Source organism: Nymphalis io, chromosome 25, assembly GCF_905147045.1.
Source record: "Nymphalis io chromosome 25, ilAglIoxx1.1, whole genome shotgun sequence".
Classification (NCBI taxonomy): domain Eukaryota; kingdom Metazoa; phylum Arthropoda; class Insecta; order Lepidoptera; family Nymphalidae; genus Nymphalis; species Nymphalis io.
Window position 1 is genome coordinate 7,969,513 of NC_065912.1, and position 23,116 is coordinate 7,992,628.

General features: G+C 35.8%; 2 protein-coding genes and 3 non-coding genes across 5 annotated transcripts; 4 read left to right on the forward strand and 1 right to left on the reverse strand.

Annotated features, from left to right (window-relative positions):
* The first annotated feature begins 275 nt into the window (after nucleotides 1–275).
* LOC126778305 (uncharacterized) lies at nucleotides 276–10,362 on the forward strand. Its single transcript, XM_050501807.1, has 4 exons — nucleotides 276–399; nucleotides 7,612–7,785; nucleotides 9,780–9,942; nucleotides 10,262–10,362. The coding sequence occupies exons 1-4, from the start codon at nucleotides 307–309 to the stop codon at nucleotides 10,339–10,341; spliced, it is 510 nt and encodes a 169-aa protein (XP_050357764.1). The 5' UTR covers nucleotides 276–306; the 3' UTR covers nucleotides 10,342–10,362.
* Nucleotides 10,363–12,862: 2,500 nt separating this feature from the next.
* On the forward strand, nucleotides 12,863–21,703 carry LOC126778064 (uncharacterized). Its single transcript, XM_050501412.1, has 5 exons — nucleotides 12,863–12,949; nucleotides 13,557–13,641; nucleotides 18,066–18,175; nucleotides 21,101–21,278; nucleotides 21,648–21,703. Exons 1-5 carry the CDS (start codon nucleotides 12,863–12,865, stop codon nucleotides 21,701–21,703), a joined length of 516 nt encoding a protein of 171 aa, XP_050357369.1.
* Nucleotides 14,086–14,157, reverse strand: Trnac-gca (transfer RNA cysteine (anticodon GCA)). Its single transcript has one exon. It is a non-coding gene; the product is annotated as a tRNA-Cys (tRNA).
* Nucleotides 15,495–15,566, forward strand: Trnac-gca (transfer RNA cysteine (anticodon GCA)). The gene has a single exon. It is a non-coding gene; the product is annotated as a tRNA-Cys (tRNA).
* Trnac-gca (transfer RNA cysteine (anticodon GCA)) lies at nucleotides 17,615–17,686 on the forward strand. The gene has a single exon. It is a non-coding gene; the product is annotated as a tRNA-Cys (tRNA).
* Nucleotides 21,704–23,116: the final 1,413 nt, after the last annotated feature.

The following is a 23,116-nucleotide window of genomic DNA, read 5'->3' on the forward strand; positions in this document are numbered from 1 at the left end:
TGATTTGTTATAAACTTACTTCGTATTTTATAAATTTTTATAAATATAAGTAAAAATATTTAACTGTCGCAGTAGCAGAAACTATATTTAAGACCGACTTCTGTAAACTTCTGCGATGATTGTAATAATATTTTTCATTCTAAAATAAAAATAAAATAAGTTAAGTAAATAACCTCAAACAGATCACAAAACTAATTTAGAAGAATAAACTGTCACAGATTATAACGTCAAACGTCAAAGTCGTCGGGGCTTTGTACGATGTTTTCGAATTAATAAATTTTCAGTGTGTTTTATTAAACTTACAAAATGAAATACATGGACAAATTGCCCACTGTGATCAGCTGCTGTTTCTGCTGTTTCCTTAGAGCTGGAACGGTCATGATAGCTATATTCTCATTCGTAAGTATATCAGTTAAAATGCCTTAATTTTTCTTTGTTAATAATATTTCCAAGTTACAGTTTTTCTAAGCCTAATTTATCACTGTTATATGTGTATCTAACAATCTGTAGCAGCGTGGTAGAATACGCTCTAAGACTTTCTTTAGAGAAGGAGGCCATTGCGCACGAGTGGAACATTTATGAGGTTTTGACATTACCTTACTATCTAATTGATAATATCCTACAAAACGATGGCTGAGAAGCATTGATACGACCAGAAAAAGTTCATTTGAAAGAACACACAGGGTTTACGTGCTCACCGCGGCACGAATGTGTAATGCACAGCCAACTTTCAGAATCTACTACCAAATAACATCCAAAGTGACAATAATTTTTGAAAACTTTTTCGTACATTATATCTGGTATTCGCTTCGGCTTTAAAAATCACGTGTCCTTTTCTGTATCCCTGATAAGGTGTTAACAAAATTCATAGACGTTGTGATATTGTGTTCATTATGATGATTGTGTTCATGTAGATCAATTGAGGAGTTAAAAACTCATTTTCATAATTATATTGTAAAAATAAATATCTAGACGAGCGATCGAAGTATTTTATTAAATACTTTCGTGATAATAAGAATTTTTCTAAGACTTGCAATAGTACAAATTCAAACAATTTCATTCCTATCACTTCATTTTAGCTAGACACTCGGAAATAGGAAATTCAACTGAGTAGTGTACGAAGGGAAAAACTGGTAATGTGGTTATAATAATAATAATAATATCCTTGAACATTATTCACACACGGCCATCTGATCCCAAATTAAGCAGAGCTTGTACTATAGAAACCAGACAACTGATATACTGCATATACTACTTTTTCTTTTGTAAATACATAGTTGCACATAGATAATTACAGCCAGACTCAGGACAAGCAGACATGTTCATGCACACAAATGTCTGTCCTGGGTGGGAATGGAACCCACAACCTTTGGCGTGAAAGGCAAGTATCTATTAACCAAGCCAAAGCCCGTCAAAGTATGTTATAGTATATTTGATTGTTGTTTTTTTGTCAAAAAACGCGTTTCTTCAAAAATATATGTGAACTCAAAAAGCGAGACCTTGTTTAAATAAAAAATTTTTACCAAATCTTTATAGTATAAGTATCGTTATATATAAGTTTCTGAAATACACGTTATACATATATAACATTAGGACACGTGGTGAACCATAACTCTCAAGTCTCAGTGTCACTATTATTCATCGCTGTTTTATTTCACAATCTTCAAACAAATCATATTCACTCAATTATTAAAGACATTAAATGTTTTGTCCACATGATAACATTAAATTAGCCGAGATGGCCTAGTGGTTAGAACACGTGAATCTTAACCGACGATCGTGGGTTCAACCCGGGCAAGCACCACTGAATTTTCATGTGCTTAATTTGTGATTATAATTCATCTCGTGCTTAACGGTGAAGGAAAACATCGTGAGGAAACCTGCATGTGTCTAATTTCATTGAAATTATGCCACATGTGTATTCTACCAACCCGCATTGGAGCAGCGTGGTGGAATCGGCTCCAAACCTTCTCCTCAAAAGGGAGAGGAGGCCTTAGCCTAGCAGTGGGACATTAACAGGCTTTTACTGTTCTAGTAAAAGCCTGAAAATTTAATATTCAATAAATATTATATTTTCAATCTTGAAATATATAACGAAATTAATAAGAATAATAGATTATAAAACATAGGGTATTAAATAACATAAAAACCTTTGCACTTGCTTTTTGCTTTTATAGTATAGGTAGGCGGACGAGCATATCGGCCACCTGATGGTAAGTGTAAGACATTTCATCGCCATATATTATTCGCCACATATATTTCCTTGTGCCTATAATTACACTACCTCACTCACCCTTTTAAACCGGAACACAAAAATAACATGTAATGCCGTTTTGAGGTAGAATATCTGATGAATGGGTGGTACCTACCCTACCTTGCACAAAGCCCTACCACCAGTTCAATTCAATTCAGTTCGTGACTAAAACCCTTCAAATTTTTTACCACCAGCGAACTGATTAGTGCTTGGATTTTTAGCGCAACTGGCTAATCCTGGTTGAAGAAATTCTTGTTTAAACTACTTCATAATCACATCTTCGTTAATAACTTGCAATTTATTGATATTGCATAATAATATCGACATCAAAAGCACTGTAAACATTTCGATTAGGTAGTATGAGTTAATTAATTTCGCTGATATATATATATATATATTTTATATTCGCTGGGAGGGCAAATGAATCTACTCCACCTGATGGTAAGTGGTAGTAGAGTCCAAACGCGACGACGGCCAGTACAGACGGGAAAAACGTTTTGCACTAGCCGCCTTCGCCTTGCCGGCCCGCAAGATGCCTCTTCACGCCTCGTTTGAAGGAACCCGGGTTGTAAGAGGAGGGGAACACGTGAGCTGGTAAGGAATTCCATTTTTTTGGAAGTGCGACAAAGAAAGGAGTTGCCAAATTTCTTTGTTCGCGATGGAATTGATGTCACAGTTAGGCGGTGACATCTAGAACCAGCTCGCGTGGACTTAAGAAGGAAGGGGGAAGCAGGAATTAGAGAGAATAAATCCTCAGAGCACTCGCCGTGATACAGTCGATAGAAAGCGCTCAGTGCTGCTATCTCACGACGCAATTGTAAAGGTTCAAGGGTGTTTGTGACCTTTACGTCGCCAATAATGCGTACTGCACGTCGCTGCAACCGGTCCAAGGCCTCCAGTAGGTACTTAGCGGAGCCATCCCAAAGGTGCGAGCAATATTCCACACAAGACCGTACCTGTGTTTTGTACAGCAAGCACAGTTATTGTGGCGTGAAAAAACGCCGCACCTTGTTCAGAATTCCGAGTTTCCGTGAAGCTGTTTTTATAACAGCCTCGATGTAATCCCTTGGATTGAGGTCGCAGCGAACGTCAATCCCCAGCATGGCGATTTTGCTTTGTATCACCGGCGGAGTACCACAGAGGGAGGAAAGAGGGGAAAATGCTGACTTTTTCGCTGTGAGAGCGCATACCTGTGTTTTCTTGGTATTAAACTCAACAAAATTATCAGAGCCCCATTTGGCGATGAGCTCTAATGTCCTATCGAGTTCAATGACAAGATCCTTCCGCCTCTCCTCAATTTCCGCTCGCCCAGCCACTGCGCGTCCGTGGTATCCACCATGCACTGTACTATCGTCTGCATAGCAATATATGTTCGCAAGAGAGAGCATATCATTGATATGCAAAAGAAAGAGTGTGGGAGATAGCACAGATCCCTGGGGGACCCCAGCATTCACTACATAGAATTGTGAAGCGCAACCATCAACTAAAACACGAAGGCTTCGCTTGTGTAGGAAGCTGGCAATCCAGGAGCGTAGCTGAGCAGGCAGGCCTGCAGCTTGGAGAGAAGACTTCTGTGCCAGACCCTGTCGAAAGCCTTGGAGATATCGAGGCTGACAGCCAACGATTCTCCATGCTTGTCAATAGCTTCACCCCAGAGGTGTGTTACGTACGCTAGAAGATCACCTGTGGACCGTTTTGGTCGAAACCCGTACTGACGATCATTAATCAGACAGTGATCTTCTAGGTAATGGATCAGTTAGTTGTTTAAAATCCGTTCCATCACCTTACAAAGTATTGAGGTGATAGCTATTGGCCGATAATTTGCCGGGTCAGACCGATCCCCTTTTTTGGGAACCGCTTGCACATTAGCTCTTTTTCAAGCCTCCGGAACACATCCCGAAGAGAGAGAAAGTTGGAACAGGCGCGTTAATACAGGAGACAGCTCCGCTGCGCACTTCTTCAGCACTATGGCTGGTATTCCATCGAGACCGCTAGCTTTCCGTACGTCAAGTGATTGCAGCTCCGCACGCACATCACGTTGCCTGATTTTGATGTCAGACATCGTATGGCCACATGAAGGTATTGTAGGTGGCAGCGCACTGCAATCATCGATGACGGAATTACCAGCAAAGATTTTAGCCAGGAGATCAGCTTGCAGACTGTGAGCTAGCGATCCGTCCGGATTTCTAAGCGGTGGCAGCGAAGGTTGGCAGAAATTGTTTTCCACAGACTTGGTCAGACGCTAGAAGCTACGGGAGCCCTAGGATTCGAAACAAGGTCATGACCAATCTGTACAATGCGCTGAGCATCCGCTCTCGTGTATGCCTTTCTACAGGACTTGGAATTATTATTGTAGTTTGCTTTCAGTGAGTCAATGTTAGATGCCCCGCTAATGCAGCCGTTGATCCACTTGCGATATGCCGCCTGCTTAGATGATACAGCATCGGCACATTCACGAGTGAACCAGCGGTTACGCATACCCCTACTGACGAGATCTGAGCTAGGAATGTAGTATTCCATTCCCAACATGATCTCGTCAGCAACAGCAGCGGCACTAGCTGTCGGGTCAATCCCACTGAAGTAACGTTCCTTCCAAGGGACCGACGCATAGTAATCGCGCATACCGTCCCAATCTGCCGACTTATAGTGCGAAACGCGACGTTTGCATACCGCTGATGGCGGCAGCTTGGCCTGTGTCACTCTGGTAGATATAAGGCTGTGATCCGAAGAGCCAAGAGGAGCCTGAACCACAACCTGATATTCCACCGGGTGAGAAGTCAGCAGAAGGTCCAGTAGAGAAGGTGCTTGCCCATCAATGTCTGGGATCCTGGTGGGCTGATCAACCAGTTGGGTCAAGACATGTGTGAGAGCAAAAGCATGAGCAGTTTTTCCAGCATGGTCAGTTTTGAGGGATTTCAACCATGATTCGCGGTGAGCATTAAAATCCCCCAAAATCACCAATTCCGCGTTAGGAAACTGCTCTTGCGCAGCATCTGCCACCCGACTAAGATGGTCAAATAATCGGCTTGTCTCCAAGTCACCATTGTGGGATCTGTAGAGGCACACGTAGACTCGACTCTGACGAACCAGGTCCACACGTACCACCAACATGAAGAAGGAGGGGTCCTCCAAGCAGCGCAATCGGTGACAGCAAACATCCGTCCTGACGAACAAGCATACTCCGGCTTTCGCTTTGAAGGATTCTTCAAGCGTGTAGCCGGGATAATTAAGGTAGCTGGTATCGGCAGGACGGAGTATTTGTGTCTCCGTGAGAAACAACATTGCTGGCCGTGCTGTCTCGAGATGGTGGTGAACAGCGTTGAGGTTAGCGTGGAGTCCACAGATGTTAGAGAACTCGACCTCAAACAGCGAGGGTATGGTGGGGGTATGCACCGCTGTACGACCGTTATTTTTATTTTGCGCTACCATTTGGGAAAAAAAAATGGAAAAGAGACGTGAAGCGAGCGACGTATTGCCACGATAGGGATGGGCAAAGTGTGAATGCGCGTTTCCCCAAGTGGTTGCCAAAGGAAAAATACACTGACCCGCTGGACGGAAGGGCCCCCGAACCCCCCCGGAAGTGGCTGCTGGGACCCCACCTTCCGGTCACTAACCGGCACGACGGTCCACCCCGAGATTATGCGTGGCCTGGTAGGGCAGCCTCGCGAGCTGGTTAGGCACGCTCGGGCCCCTTTACTATGCCACGGGCGGCCAGCGGAACAGCCGTTTCTTCGGGTCTCCCTGTCCGGCAGGTCAATACAGTTTCCCCCGGCATTGGTTCAACAGCCGTCTCCATTGGACCAACACCCATCGCGGCAATGCTCGCTCGGGCACTGGCTGTACGCTGGCTGACCTCGAAACGCGGCTGCAAGCCACTTCACGAGTTTTTCACCATGCGTACGTTGGTAACAAGCCAGGCGGATGTTTAACATCCTACCACCAGATGAGCAGATGGTCGCTCAGATATCCCTTAATCGCCTCTTACGACACCCATGGGAACGAGAGGGGCAGTGAAATGTATTCTTTCTCCGTCACTACACGGATAAAAATATATAAACATACATACAATTATGGTTCGGGAATTTGTGTTTAATTAATATAATTAGTTGTGCCTGGTACGGATTGCACTGTCTTTTGAAATATACTATCACGCAAGTTCCGACAACCGTAGCTTTCAACACGATAGGTGAACGCGTAGAAGACGAAAAAATATTTATATAGGTTCCAGTAACTCGTTGGAGCTTCACTCGGGTAGAATAAGGGTCACATAAAATGTTTATATTGTAATACATATAACTCTATTGGTTTATGATTTTACGCAGCGCACACCAGTAAAGATCGCAGTCGTTATATTTTACGACATCTTCAACAGTTATCGTCATATTTCAGACAATTTAAAAATCATTAATGAATTATAAGATACTTACCTTTATTTATTTATTTAAAAACTTTTTGCCCACCACATTGATTAGTATGACAAAAAGCGGACTTGCCTAAAGGCATTCTCTACCAGTCAACCTAAGGCTAAGCGGAAATTCGTGTAATCTTTCACGCCGAAGGTTGTGTGTTCGTTTCCCACCCAGGACAGACATTTGTGTGCATGACATGTATGGTCGTCCTGAGTCTGGGTGTAATTATCTATATAATTATGTATTTACAAAAGAAAAGTAGTATATGTAGTATATCAGTTGTGTAATTTCCATAGTACAAGCTCTGCTTAGTTTGGAATCAGATATCCTTGGTGAATTATGTCCCAGGATATATATTTATTTAGGATAATTATTAAAAAAACCTCCTCTCCCATTTGAGGAGAAGGTTTTGAGCTTATTCCACCACGATTCTCAAATGCAGGTTGGTGTGGCAGAATTTCAATGTAATTAGACATATGTAGGTTTCCTCATTATGTTTAACTGCACTGTCGAGAACACAAATTAAGCACATAAAACTTCAGTCGTGCTTATCTGGGTGGGCCCGCAATTGGTTAAGATTTACGCGTTCTAACCACTGAGCTATCTATAAATATTAATAAAAAATATGCGTTATATTTTTATGTTTGTGTCAGGTAAATGTGATCCCTGTCATCGATTAGATGAGAAATTACTTTTTCCGAGAATGAGTACGTTTCGGCTAAACAGATATTTTATATCATTAAGCTATTGCTTATCAAATTCAGTGTCAAAAATTTTAATCAATATTTGCACTTGCTTAAGTTTGTCACAAAATTATCAATGTTTCGTTGGCCACAAAGTAAGGAATGGTGGTGTGTGGTGAGCAATTAACATCGGTTGGACCATTTGCCCGCCCAAAAAAACAAAGTTACTTATATAAGAATATAATGAGGATATTGTCTTCAACAGATGTCGGGTTTGATCTTCGCGCCTAATGTAAGTCATACGAAGGGTTTATGGAACATAGACCCGGTTCTATCTTACCACAGTGCAGCTACGGAACACACCGTGCAGATTATCTTGGGTGTTGTTTCAATAATGCTGTGCGTGGTCAGCGTGATGCTACTAGTTGGAGCTATTTGTGTTAGTAGTAATATATATAACCTTTTTTCTGAATCACATTTTGAAAATGGAAGTCCATTTAAGAGCTCTGACTTAATGTCTAAGGAACTTTATTTTTACGGGGCTTGGGTGGCGTAATATAATGTAAGAAAAATATTACACTCACTTCTTTAAATGGAATCTAAAGAAGATCTTGCTATGAAGTTTTATATATTGTAAATATGGTTTAACTAAAGATAGCCCTGTGGTAAGAACGCGTGAATCTTAACCGATGATCGTGGGTTCAAACCCGGGCAAGCACCACTGAATTTTCATGTGCTTAATTTGTGATTATAATTCATCTCGTGCTTTACGGTGAAGGAAAACATCGTGAGGAAACCTGCATGTGTCTAATTTCACTGAAGTTCTGCCACATGTGAATTCTACCAACCCGCATTGGAGCAGCGTGGTGGAATAAGATCTAAACCTTCTCCTCAAAAAGAGGAGAGGAGGCCTTTAGCCCAGCAGTGGGACATTCACAGGCTGTTACGGTAAAGATAGATACCCCTATTAGCTACAGTAAGTTATTATTTATGGTAAGGACTTATAAACATTGCTTATCGACTCTCTGGTTAAACGCTAATCACCCGCGTAACAACGACAATAAAATAAGGCCTTTATTTACTGGTGGTAGAGCTTTGTGCAAGCTCCTCTGGGTAGGTACCACCCACTCATCAGATATTCTACCGCAAAACAGCAGTACTTGTATGTATTGTGTTTCGGTTTGAAGGGTGAGTGAGCCAGTGTAATTACAGGCACAAGGAATATAAGATCTTAATTCCCAAGGTTGGTGGCGCATTGGTGATGTAAGCGATGGTTAACATTTCTTACAATGCCAATGTCTATGGGCGTCGGTGACCACTTACCATCAGGTGACCCATATGCTCGTCCGCCTTCCTATTCTATAAAAAAGGCCTTAAGTATAATCTACAGTATAATTTATAATATATTTTTATATTTTTTAATTTAGTTATAAAACAACAATTATTAATAATTACTCTTTTAGTCGTACAATACGGCTCCGTCCGCTGCAAATATCATACTCTCCTATTCAGAAAAAATAAGAGAAATAACAATAAAAATAATATATATATATATATTATTTATTATTGACACTTTATTGCACCCAAACTTAAAACTAAAAATTACAATTTTTAAACAAAAAAGTTGCATGAGGTGCAACAGGCGGCCTTATCGCTAAGCAGCGATCTCTTTCAGGCAACCTTTGGGCAGAGGATCATAATATTTATAAATGGGAAGGGTACAAGCCAGTATACCTATATACTACATACATAATACATACATACATATATATACTATAATAAATACATACATAAATAAATACATAATATATATATAATAAAAATAGGAGATATAACAAAACAAAAAATTAACAACGACAACGACTGCTTAGTATTAATAATGCGACAAGTAAAAGTCCTTAACCATACTTTTAAAAACGGCCAATGACTGTGCGCGCCTTGTAGCTAAGGATAATGAGTTCCAAAGTCGAGAAGCTTCAACTGTGAAGGACTTAGAATAGTAGGAAGAAGAGTGAGAAGGAATGGAGAGAATTAAATTTTCATTCGAGCGAAGAGCGCGCTTATGAGTCTCCCTTAGGAGAGTGAAACGCTCTTTAAGATAGAAGGGTGTCGCTGGATTAAAAAGAATAGAATAGAGAAGAGATAAAATGTGAGTATTCCTGCGAAGGCGAATAGGGAGCCACTTGAGTTTTTGGCGAAATTCGGAAACATGATCATATTTGCGCAAACCAAATATGAACCGTATACATAGGTTTTGTAATCGCTCAAGTTTGTTTAATTGCTCCTCACTTAAGTTAGTGTAACAAGTGTCAGCATAGTCAAGAATCGGTAGAAGGAGAGATTGTGCTAGCGTAACTTTAGTTGGAATGGGTAGAAAGTTTTTCAATCTTCTATTATATATATTTCTAAATATATTGATTTGTTTCCCAACAGAATATGCCGATGCTAATACTGATATACCAGTGGGGCGCAGTTTTGTACAGTGCAACAGTTTTCTTGCTGTTATTCATTCTGGCTGTGTTCTGTTTCTTTGTGCATTCGAATTGTGTACTGGCCGGTGCTGCTCTGTGCGGGCTGATGGTGTGTGAAGTATTGGGTAAGTATGACTTTAATCATTTTCTTTGTTATTTATATATTATGTGTTAATAATTCATATATCTGAATGTTTGATTTTGCTGGATAATTTATTGTGTGGAGTTTCCCTTGTGTACATTTACCGATTTCGAATACTACTCGTATATACTGTTTTACAGTTATATATTTATATATATAGTAATCATATTAGTTGACTTATTTTTCTGTCCGTTTTATAATTAAATACTTATGAATAAATATTATCTGTTTTATTTTTAATTACCACAGACTTGATATAAAAATAAAGTTACAGATTATATTATTATATTTATGTTTTTCAGTTACAATTTATTTCCTGATCGTCGCAAACAGCCTACGAATGTCTCAGAAGTATTTAGCGAACGATGAAGTCTTGTACTAGCAACAGAGAAAGCGACACGACTTATTTATTACTTTGTGAAAGAACCTCTAAAGAGGTTTTACGGTATATTTGCTATGTTTGAACGAATAAAATGTTTAGAGTGGTTCTTCATTTTGCTTTTATTCTCCTTTTTGTTTAAGACTACTAAAATACAAGGATTATAATTTGAGATTTAATCGCTACATTTAAAACTCGTAAGAATACTGTTTCTATAGGATTTCTTCAAATACATTGTTTTTTGTTTTGTTATAATTATAAGACAAGTTACTATATATATAGGCAATTATAATATTTAAATATTTGTTGATTATAAATACTGAATCGACGACTATTGTTTAAAGAATGATTCAAATACTGACATAACTACAGTCAGTCAGTTGCTGCTTTACTGCGAGACAAAGGTCTCTTATTGAGAAAAATAGGTAGGAGCTGAAATCACCACGCAGCTATTATTATATATTCCTTTTGTTTTCCTTACCTATAACTTGATTCACGAACTAAGCACATAAAAATCACATTGCAAATTTTAATCTGAAATAAGAAAAAGGTTAATTAAAAAAAGCTGCATATAAATCGCATCGTTTGTTAACCGATTATTCGACTGTGTGTTTACAAAAAAATATCTTGTTGCCAATAGACTATTAGTGTATGTAGTACCAGTGGTACCAGCTGTTGCCGTTAATTGCTTTATAGTAATATCACTACAAGACTCACTCAACACATCTGGACGAACAAGGCCTAGAAAATTAAGCTCATCTGTTTATAGGTCATGTTGGAAATTATAGGTTCACAATTGAGCGTCTAGGACTTAGAATGGAGGCTTTGAATTTTTTTCGTTTTCGTGATAATGAGTGCGTCATTATTCCAACACGCTACTCAACAGCAGATCGGATACACCTGTGACGGATTTTCATTCGACACGTTCAGGTTTCCTCACGATGTATCTCATATCAGCCTGTAAGTGTCCCACTGCTGGGCTAAGGCCTCCTCTCCATTTTTGAGGAGAAGGTTTGGAGCTTATTCCACCACGCTGCTCCAGTGCGGGTTGGTGGAATACACATGTGGCAGAATTTCAATGAAATTAGAAACATGCAGGCTTCCTCACGATGTTTTCCTTCACCTACAAGAACGAGATGAATTATAATCTTCGATTAATATTGCTCTAACAATTGCGATAACTCTTCTCTTTTATCTAAAATAAAATATTTGTATAATATTGTAGTTGGGTACACTTGAATGATCATTAACACCTTTACACCGCATTCAGATATAGCTATAAAATATATCATAAAAATAGATATGTAACTACAAATAACTTATATAACTATACTTTTAAAACTATACCCATATACTATACATATATTTAACAAACTATGGATTGATTTAAAAATTCATGACAAAAAGGTATTTATAAAGTAAAAATCAAAATAAAAAAAAAATAGGTAGGTGTGCTAATTATGAGCGCATGGAATTGATTGCCGTTAAATCGGATATAATTAATTCATTTTTGACAAAATTGTCAAAAAATGTCAAGCATAAAGTTGCTAGTAAACTTATAAATTTTCAATTTAATACAACAATAATTCAACCGATTTCAACCCTCTCATATTAAGATTTAACATAGTTATAGTAGATTTTAGTATTGTCTATCAATAAATAAGAGAAACAAATTGTATGAAGCCAACTCCGAAGATAACAATCGTAAAAAACCGTCTAGCTAGTAGTAATCTAGTCCAAATAACAATTAATCGTCAATCGTCATAACATTCAAATTAACAATCATATAAAATGCGACTATTCCAAAATAGCATAACTGTAGCACAGAAAACGGTCGTAAAATGTCACAAAGTGACATACGATATTGCCATAATAATCATAACATTTCAAGAATACACGCATCAAAATAGCATAAGTCGATTGTCAACATTTCATGGGTGAGTTTAATGAGTTGTTCAATTTTCTAGGCTTAATATATTTTATAGTAAAAGAAAGAATTACCTTTACCAATCAATGTTGTTAAGCGTAATTAGTTAAGCGACAGGTTTTGTCAAAAGAGAGAAATCAGTCTTAAGCTCCCAGCTCCACAACGTTCATAGGTAGGGTCGGAAGTATAGTTTAATGATAATTTTTTCAACCGACTTCCGTTGTTAGTTACAGCCTGTGTATTTCCCACTGCTGGGCTAAGCCTTCCTCTCCTTTTTTTGAAAATTGAAAATGAAAAAGATTCTTTAATCAAATTTATTAATATACTTACTAGTTATTTATACTTATTGCAGTCCATTAAAATGATAATATTTTTAGACATGTTATCCAGTGTTTACATAAATAATAATAAACCAAGGACAATTTTAATGATAATATAATCTGTCCTTCAACAAATCAACGGTGTGATAGAAGCCATATATCATTATGATAACGTCACATAATAAATAATTATACATCTCATTTATTTCTTATTTATACTTATATATAATTATATATTTTAATGTAATTAAATTATAGTTCGTTTTGAGAAATCAAAATGTGTGACATATTTCCAGATGTGGAAAATTGTTGTTTGATAATATCTTTACGAATTGGAATGCTGTTGATATCGGTTTTGGCAATTGTAAGTATAATAATATTACATTCGTAAAGTTATTTACATACTAGCTACTCTTCTGGCTTCGTTTAAAATGATCTACGTAAAATTTTTATATTGAAAAGTGAAGTGAAAAGCTTCTTGCTTGGAATTCTCAAATTTTCGTCACAATCGGATCAGTGTTTTCGGAATTCATAAAGAACAAAAATAAATTCATTATTTTATTGATACGTATAGATTATTTCACCAATAAACTATTATATATAGATATGAAGATAGAATAGGACGAGAAAATGCCCACAGCTAAGTATAAAGTCGTGTTTTAAATGGTTTTCCCATATATCAACGCCGAAAAAGTGATTCCAGTAATGGATTAACGAAGAATCCTTGATTTAATTTCAGCTACACCAGCCAAAAGACTAACCACCTGAGATTTAATATATTGTATCATATCACTTGGTGGTAGGGCTTTGAGACACCACAGTAGGTACCACCCACTTATCCTTCCGCAATTTTTATTTTGTTCCAGTTTGAAGGTTAGAGCCAGTGTAACTACAGCACAAGAGACATACAACCTCAGTTAACAAGGTCGTTAGCGCTGAGGAATGGTTAATATTTCTAAATTTTTTTTCAGATGACAGGTGTGGTTGGATTAAGCGCTGTTGAACAAAGGTCACACATAAATTATCAACAGATTGAAGATGCTTCTCATATAACGAGTAAGTTACATTAATATTTAATTAATGTGTACCAAATTACTTTTCAAAATTTACCTATATTTAACTAACATGTTTTGAAATAAATATCATGAAACATGATTTAAAAGTAACAGCCTGTGAAAGTCCCACTGCTGGGTATGAGATGAATTATAATAACAAATTAAGCACATTAAAATTCAGTGGTGCTTGCCCGGGTTTGAACCCACGATCATCGTTTAAGATTCATACATTCTTACTTACTTACTTGATTGGAAAAAAAATTGCGGATATTTTGAAAATCATAATCGTTATCATTTAAATTCATGTTTATACAAAACTCACATCAATCTGAGGTATGGGCTAAATGGAAGTTTATCCATAGTTTTGACCTGCTGGTAGCCCATTTGCTCGCCTGCCTTTATAAAATAATAAAAGAAATATTTACAAAAAAAAAAACAATTTTCAAGGGGACACCCGGGTTTGAACCGGGGACCTCTCGATCTGCAGTCGAATGCTCTACCACTGAGCTATATCCCCATGACAATTCATATCGAAAATTCAGACACGATTATTTTATAATCGATCGATCTTATCTCAATGAATATAGATAAAACAAACTTATCAGTAAAAGTTAATTAGTGTATTTAACAATTGATAATTAGAAAATAAAACAAAATAAACTATTAAATCATTTTATAAAGTTGAATACATAAACACTGTTGTCTCTTTCTTTCATCATTGATTTGAAATAAGAAAGAAAAATACTTCTCAATTCAATTTAGTTCAACTTGTTACTCCTTAACTAACATTTATGGGTTTTTATCTTCAATACGAGTCTGACAGATACCTTTTTTGAACTTGACTGGAAGCAATTACGAGGGGCTGTTGGCTAAGTACTGCCCACTAAAAACCAGCGGTGCGGTCTTCGTCACGGGATCACTTAAACATATCACTATGACATCAGTGACGTAAATTATTAAAACAATTTTAAATACAATCAGCATCAGGTCATTGACCTCTCCTGAATTGGCAGAGGTCGATGATCTTTAGCAACCTATGCCTTTTTATCGTATGCATATATCTTCGAAAAAAAAACCTCAAATAAGAAAAAAAAATTATTAATGGATAAAATATTTGAAATTATTATGACTACATTTATTTATGTAAAAATGATAACAGAAAAGGCTGAATGTACATATAACAAATCAAAATTAAAAAAAAAATCAAGAGAACAACTCATGGCTGGAATGGTTGCAATAATAAAAAAATAATCGCAATTCCGATTCTCTAAATGAAGAGTCTCACCTTCTAATACAGAATTTGCGGTAATCATATATGATTTGGTGGCTACCTCTCGTGCGGACTGTCTTTATCATTTTGTTATGAATGACGTATGTACCTATTTTATAATTTAAGGAATGCTGCTCCTATGTCCAAATGATTTAAAAATGAAGAATATGATATCTGTTTTTTTAAAGCGCCGTCTCCTCACAAAGGTTTGAGCTTTGTGCAAGCTCGTCTGGGCAGGTAGCACCCACTCATCAGATATTCTACCGCAAAACAGTAGTACTTGTATTATTGTGTTTCGGTTTGAAGGGTGAGTGAGCCAGTGTAATTACAGGCACAAGGAATATAAGATCTTAATTCCCAAGGTTGGTGGCGCATTGGTGATGTAAGCGATGGTTAACATTTCTTACAATGCCAATGTTTATGGGCGTTGGTGACCACTTACCATTAGGTGGTCCATATACTCGTCCACCTTCCTATTCTTCGCAAAAAAAGGTTCGCAATCTTTACATACATAAGACTTATATACATACATACTTTATAGTATTTATTTAATAATATATTTGTGATTCAACATGATTCATAACGGGGATATAGCTCAGTGGTAGAGCATTCGACTGCAGATCGAGAGGTCCCCGGTTCAAACCCGGGTGTCCCCTAATGTTTTAAATATAAATATATACATTTTTTTTCTTTTATCTTTATATCATACAAATTTAATTAATAATAATATAAAAAAAATAATTAGCAATATTTAGAATTACGATTTTACAAATCTATGTATATTGCTGATGTAATTCATATTATGTTGATGAAATCACGTCGATGCTTCATATAAATATAATATATGAACTTTATTCAATAAAATGTCACAATGTATACAATTATTTCTATTGATTGATAAGTTAGTCTAGTGGCTAGTTTATAAAGCTACAGATCCCGAGGTCCAAGGTTCCAAGTTGGGCTAGTAAAAAAAATAGAATAAATGGCTCACATGAAAAATTGTGATGACACATATAGAGAGATGTTCAAAATAAGAAAATTTTGTAATCATTTTATATATACGGGCTTCTCACTATTTTAGATTTTTAATAAATTATATCAATTATATTTGCTAATTAGCTCAATAAACTTGATTCTGCTATATTTGTTTTATTAAACTGGCAAAATCGTTTCGCCAGTATTTAATTTTTCAGTTTGTGACAAAAATACTGTAATGTGAAATTTTAACATATTATATAATGCCCATTTGAATTATACATATAAAAAGTTATGTAGCGGCGGTAGTCTAAAGTAAAAATAAGCTCACAAATAACCATATGAATTTAAAAAGAGGCAGTTATTTTGCAATCACAGACATACGTTTCAATTTTATTTATATGCATAGATTTTTTTTCATAGAATAGGTAGGCGGATGAGCATATGGGCCACCTGGTAAGTGGTCACCAACGTCCATAGCCATTGGTATTGTAAGAAATGTTAACCATCGTTTACATCGTCAATGCACCACCAGCCTTGGGAACTAAGATGTTATGTCCCTTGTGCCTGTAATTAAGCTGGCTTACTCTCCCTTCAAACCGGAACACAACAATACTGAGTAGTAGGTATTGCTCTTTTGTGGCAGAATATACGATAAATAGGTGGTACCTGCAGAAACTAACAAGTAAAAGATAAAAGTTCTTTCTATTTACACGATAGAGAACCAATTACAATAATTATTTATTTTTTAATTTATTGTTCTTAAAATTAAAAAAAAAAATACATTCTTAGATTCTATAGCAGAAGAAATATAAATACATATACTATTCTTTAAATAAATTATTTTGGTACCATTTATATTCAAAGAAGTAATTGTACTCGTGGGCGCAATAAGGGCGAAACTAGAGAAATTGTCATTTGTTGTTCGATACGGCGCTGTCTCATTTGAGCAGCGTATTTGGGACCTACCCATTTTTATATACAAACTGTAATTATTATATATATTTACATTTATTAACCATTTAAAAGTTACTTAACGACTGTGTAGTTAAGGACTGGTTTATCTCTTTCTGTCATTATTGATTTGACATTCGAAAGAAGAAGATACAGCATTTTTTAACTAATCACCCGCTAAACAACGCTTACAAATAACACCGTTTAATAATAAGTTATCTATTGGTGGTAGGGTTTTGTGCAACCTCGTCTGGGTAGGTACCACCTACTCATCAGATATTTTATCACAAAACAGCAGTACTTGGTATTGTTGTGTTCCGGTTTGAAGGGTGAATAAGTCAGTGTAATTACAGGCACAAGGGACATAACATCTTAGTTCCCAAGGTTGGTGGAACATTGGCGATGTAAGCGATGGTTAACATTGCTTACAATGACAATGTCCATGGGCGTTGGTGGCCACTTACCATCAGGTGGCCCATATGCTCGTCCGCCTACCTATACTATAAAAAAAAACGTTAAGAAATTCTAATTGCTTATTAAATTAAAAACTGTATGAAAAAAGTACGTTGAAATATGTTTAAAATAAGAACAACATGAATAAATATGATGATGATTGCTTATGAAATGTTTACAATACCTACTGAAATAGCTGATTAGGCATATAATCAATGACCGTTAAAAAGTAGGACTAAGCACGTACTTTAGATACATAACTATGTACATACTTTATAGTCTTTATTTTATAATATATTTGTGATTCAACGTGATTCATAACGGGGATATAGCTCAGTGGTAGAGCATTCGACTGCAGATCGAGAGGTCCCCGGTTCAAACCCGGGTGTCCCCTATATATTTTTAATGTATTTTCATTTATAATTTCGATATTAAAATAAATTGATAAGTATTTTTAGCTGTACATTTTAAATGTTTTATTTTAAATTCGTTTGTTATAGTATTTATTTTTATTTATTGACCTGTTAAAAAATAAATTTATATGAAAATTAATAAGTACATAAATGTTCATGGGCGTTAGTGACCACTAACCATCAGGTCGCCCATATGCTCGTCCGTTACATTAACATCTTAGTTACCAAGGTTGGTGGCGCATTGACGATATACGGGATGGTTTAAATTTCTTACAATGATGCCTAGGAGCGGCATATCATACGCGGTTTCTGTGGGCGGAATATAATAAGTGTAATTTTGATTTGATTTTAATTCTTTAGAACCTGAAGAAGCAATGGCCAAACTCGGTGTGCTCGTCTCCACAGGGATCAGCGTGATGTCATATCTGTTCATGATTAGTGGTCTCTGCTTATTGTTCGGTACTTTGACGGTGAGTCAAGTTTAGTTTTTTTTTTTAATCAAGCAGATATTCTTTTTTTAAATATGTTTGAGCAAGGAAAAGATAAAAGTTATTAATTCTTATATTGGTTTTAAATTAAAAAATAGCTATATAGAATTATCTATACATACAAGTAAAATTTAAGACTGATTTCAAAGTAACTGCCTCTTTTTAAATTAATATGGCTATTTGCGAGTTTTAAACAACACAATCATTTTTATTATTTCAGACCCCCAATCAATATTTTACATGTACATTTAATTTAAATAGACATTATATACCTAAAAATTTTGAAGGGTTATAGTCACGAACTGAATTGAACTGAACTGATGGTAGGACTTTGTGCAAGCTCATCTGGGTACGTACCACTCACACATCAGATATTCTACCACAAAACAACAGTACTTGGTAATGTTGTGTTCCAGTATGAAAAGTGAATGAGCCAGTGTAATACAGGCACAAGAGACATAACATCATTTAATTCTAGTGTTATTATTTGAGTTAATTCTAATATGATATTGCGACTGTAATGCTGTATAAATAAAGTCAATCAAATAAATTAAAACAGACCGAAGTCACAGTCAATAAGCCTGGGGAGATTTGTTAATTTAAAGAAAGAACTATTTATAGAAATGATCAAATACGATTATGAAACGACCTATTGTACAATATTTTAATGTTGTAAGCTTTATTTTATTTACAACATTTTTGTAAAGTAGCTGATACTAAAAAGTATTATTCGTAAAATTATGTATAGCGTGACAATCGTGACGAATGTCTAAAGCAGAATAATTGTTTTTTTTTTTTTTATAGAATAGGAAAGCGGACGAGCATATGGACCACCTGATAGTAAGTGGTCACCAACGCTTTTAGACATTGGCATTGTAAGAAATGTCAACCATCGCTTACATATCCAATGCGCCACCAACCTTGGGAACTAAGATTTTATGTCCCTTGTGCCTATAATTAAACTGGCTCACTCACCCTTGAAACCGGAACACAACAATATCAAGTACTGCTGTTTTGCGGTAGAATATCTGATGAGTGGGTGGTACCTACCCAGACGAGCTTGCACAAAGCCCTACCAGATTTGTTATTAGGAAAGATTAACAATAAGTTTTTTTTTTTTTTGGAAATTCGGAAATACAGTAATTATGTCATATTAAATGAATGGATATTTTTGTAATAAGTGAAAAAACACTGTTGACCATACCGACATGTTCCGGATGTCTGCATGGTATAAGCATCAGAAAGGTGAAATAACCTCTAAACCTTCTCCAGACCAGCAGTGGGACATCTACTGGCCGTCTAAACTAAGTTAAAGAAAATAAATTACCAATCTATATTGAATATCAAATAATATCTGTGAAGTGAAGTTATTCTGAAATGGTAAAATATTTTTAACAATTTTCTGCGTCTTCAAAATCACGTTCCTTTGAAAATTAGTCGCTAAATTTCGAACCAATAAACTTGATCGTTCAAATCTTTGATAAATCTAAGGACAAATTCAAATTGTAAGTGTGTTTTCGTTTTCTCAGAATATAGTCAGAGTTTTACCTTATCAATTACCTCTGAAATTATCTTTACGTAAAGTTTGAAAACGACTCCATATCTAGCAGTCATATTAAAATATAAGTGGAAGAATTGCGTTTATATATATTATATGTATATAAGTTGCTACTATGGTAACATCCTGTAAATGTCCATAGGTGTACGATTATAGATCCGTGTGGTTTGAGTTAGGTTAGCCCACTTTTAAGGAATTTTCTTGATTTAAGACCTAGACTGTTTATTAAGTAACGCTATGGCCCTAAAATATCGACTTGGTTAAGCACTTGTATACTAACATAACAATAAGCATTTATAATTTTAATAAATCAATAAAACCGAAGTATAATATAATTATTGAAAATCAATCAAAAATCAAAATATTTTTTTTCAAATAGACTTATGAACTACTATAATGGTCATGCGATATCACCGGTTTTAAATGTGGATTGTATCGAGAGGAACCGGCAAGAAACTTAGTAGTCTCTATTTTTTTTTACAAAAATACAAATTTGTATCAATTACATGCACTCAGTTCCTGCACGAGATCCAGCAATCATTCATTCGATGCATTTTGTTAGACATTATGACTGTCTAACAAAAATACATCGAATGAATGATTGCATGATTTTAAACTATCTAGTCTCTATTACTGAATCTTCAGTAATAGAGTAATAGACTTTACTAATAGGATTATAGTTTATAACTTTATTGATAATTGTTTTACTGGGTGGTAGGGCTTTGTGCAAGATCTGATCAGATATACTACCGCCAAACAGCAATACTTGTCATTGTTGTGTTCCGGTTTGAAGGGTGAGTGATCCAGTGTAATTACAGGCACAAGGGACATAACATCTTACTTCAGAGTTGGTGGCGCATTGGCGATGTAAGGAATGGTTAATATTTCTTATATCGCCGATGTCTATGGGCGGTGTTGACCACTTAACACCAAGTGGCCATTGGCGTCAGTCTAACTATAACAAAAAAAAAACTAATTGAAGCCTGTCATATGGCAACTCAAGTATCATAACTCATGTATTATTGTTATGAAATATCTATTGGCATGCCTTGAGAGAAAAATCGAATTGTATGACGATCTCGTCAGCCCCTCCACTGCCACTCTCTACTACCTTATACCTAAGTGGCGCGCTATAAACACACAGACATATTTCGTTGCTATGTGTCTGTGTTATATTCAGAGTTTATAATAACTTTATATATTTCACTATGTAATAGTTGGTCTCTGATTTAAATGTTTTCAATAACAATTAATATCGATACCCATCTACACGTTACTTTATCTCTACAGACGTTTGTATCCATGCTTTCTTTTGTATTTATTAATAAATAATCATAATTATTCTTCAGGACGAAGAGGGAGTCGTCCAAATATTCGTCTGGGTGATGTTTTTTAATGTCATCCTGGGTTTCATTATGGTGGTGGCCACGGCGTTCGAGTGCCTCGTGAAGAATAGCTGCTTATTGAGCGGACTAGATTGGCTGTCCGCTTCCGCGTTACTGGTTTTAATCGTTTGCTATTTATTCTGTAAGATTATTTTTTATTTTTATCTAATATTGTTTTACAATAGATAAATATGTATGTGAGCAATAAGCATACTGCTGCTTGAAAATTTTTAAAAACAACTTTCGCTTCACTGTAGCTTCGTTTGGTCATAGAACATCAATCATTAGTGTGCAAAATAATACTTTATCTAAATATGTTTATTATCATCTTTAGATCGGCTTGAAATTTGTCACAGTTACTCCTTCCCCGACGTAGACGCTTACTAAGAACGGATTTTACGCAAATCCTATAATAAATAATAACAAAATACATTTTTCTTCTTATCTACCCATGCGAAGCCGGGATTAGCTCAGTTAGTTTTAAATAAAAATATTTATATTTTCATTTCAGTGTGGATATATTTTATCTGCGTCGCCAATAGTTACATCATGGGAATTTATACTTAAGTTGGAATTCCAGAAATTGTATGATTGAAAATAATAACCAGGAATTCGAATGGCATTTGTGTATACTACATTTTATTTATAGGTAATTGTTTATTTAAATTATTGTAAAATTATAATCAATTCATATAATAGGTAATAGTATTAAATAAATTCATTTTAATACCAAGTTAAAAGGTATGTTCTAAAACGACAATATTACGACGATTTTTGCATTTGAATTGAGATTTTGGAGCCAAGTTAATGTTTTTTTTTAATGTTATGGGGGCAAACGAGCAATTCCTTCAAACGAGGCGTGAAGAGGCATCTTGCGGGCCGGCAAGGCGGGGACGGCTAGTACAGAGCATTCTTCCCGACTGTACTGGCCGTCGTCGCGTTTGGACTCTACTACCACTTACCATCAGGTGGAGTAGAGTCATTTGCCATCCCGGCGCATATAAAAAAAACATAAAAAAAAATTGGCTTACCTGATGAAAAGTGACTACCATCGCCCATGGACACCTGCAACAACGAGGGCTTTCACCTGCATTGCCGGCCTTTAATGAGCTTTAAAATAATGATTGGATACACTTAAGGCCTCGAGTTAATGAAAACCTTCTGGTCGCTTCTTGTTGTGCGTTTTTTTTCTAATTCGTTTTAATATTATGAATGCGAAAGTTAGTTTGTATATTTTTTTTTGTTTGTAACGCTTTCACGTCTTAACTAATCAGCGGATAATCATGAAACTTTGCATATACGTTTTCAGGGATACAGAAATATGTAGATAAGGTAGCTAACACCTAACCAAACGCGAGCGAAAACGAGGGCGAAAACTAGTTGGATATAACTTCAGTGAGAAACACCTCATAAATGGCTTGCTTCTGGGTAAAGCATCCTCTCCTTTTGAGGATTTTTTTTGTAGTTTATTCCACCATTGCTCCATTTGGTTGGTCTTTACGTTTGTGGCAGAATTTTTAGCTGACAAGTGCAGGTATCCTCACGACTTTTTCCTTCACCAATTAAATTATATGACAATTAAGTACATTAAAAACTTACGTCCTTACTTATAAAAATTGCTTAGCTACTGTTTATTTAAACACAGATTTATCTCTTTCTGTCATTATCGATTTGACATTCGAAAGAAGAAGACGATAATTGTTTAACTAATCAATTGCTAAACAACGGGTAAAAAGTAAATCAATCAGGTTTTTAATTAAAAAAAAACAATTAAAAAAAAGTTAAATATGAATTTATTTTTGGAATATAATATAGCAGCTAACTAAAGAAACTATTAACTGAGTCATCGTTTCACGTGCATTATTCGTAAATATTCATTTTTTATCGCCTGATGCAATATTGTACCAATATTATTCCACCAGCCGATACGTCAGTAAAGATAAAATTTCACTTTGTTGCTTTGGCTTGATTACAGGGGCT

Excerpts from the sequence above, each read along its gene's own strand:
- LOC126778305 (XM_050501807.1), top strand. The coding sequence starts at position 307 with ATGAAATACATGGACAAATTGCCCACTGTGATCAGCTGCTGTTTCTGC. Across the intron at positions 7,786-9,779 it reads TACTAGTTGGAGCTATTTGT|AATATGCCGATGCTAATACT; the intron begins GTTAGTAGTAAT and ends GTTTCCCAACAG. Across the intron at positions 9,943-10,261 it reads GATGGTGTGTGAAGTATTGG|TTACAATTTATTTCCTGATC; the intron begins GTAAGTATGACT and ends TATGTTTTTCAG.
- LOC126778064 (XM_050501412.1), top strand. The coding sequence starts at position 12,863 with ATGTGTGACATATTTCCAGATGTGGAAAATTGTTGTTTGATAATATCT. Across the intron at positions 13,642-18,065 it reads AGATGCTTCTCATATAACGA|AACCTGAAGAAGCAATGGCC; the intron begins GTAAGTTACATT and ends TTAATTCTTTAG. Across the intron at positions 21,279-21,647 it reads AATCGTTTGCTATTTATTCT|TGTGGATATATTTTATCTGC; the intron begins GTAAGATTATTT and ends TTTTCATTTCAG.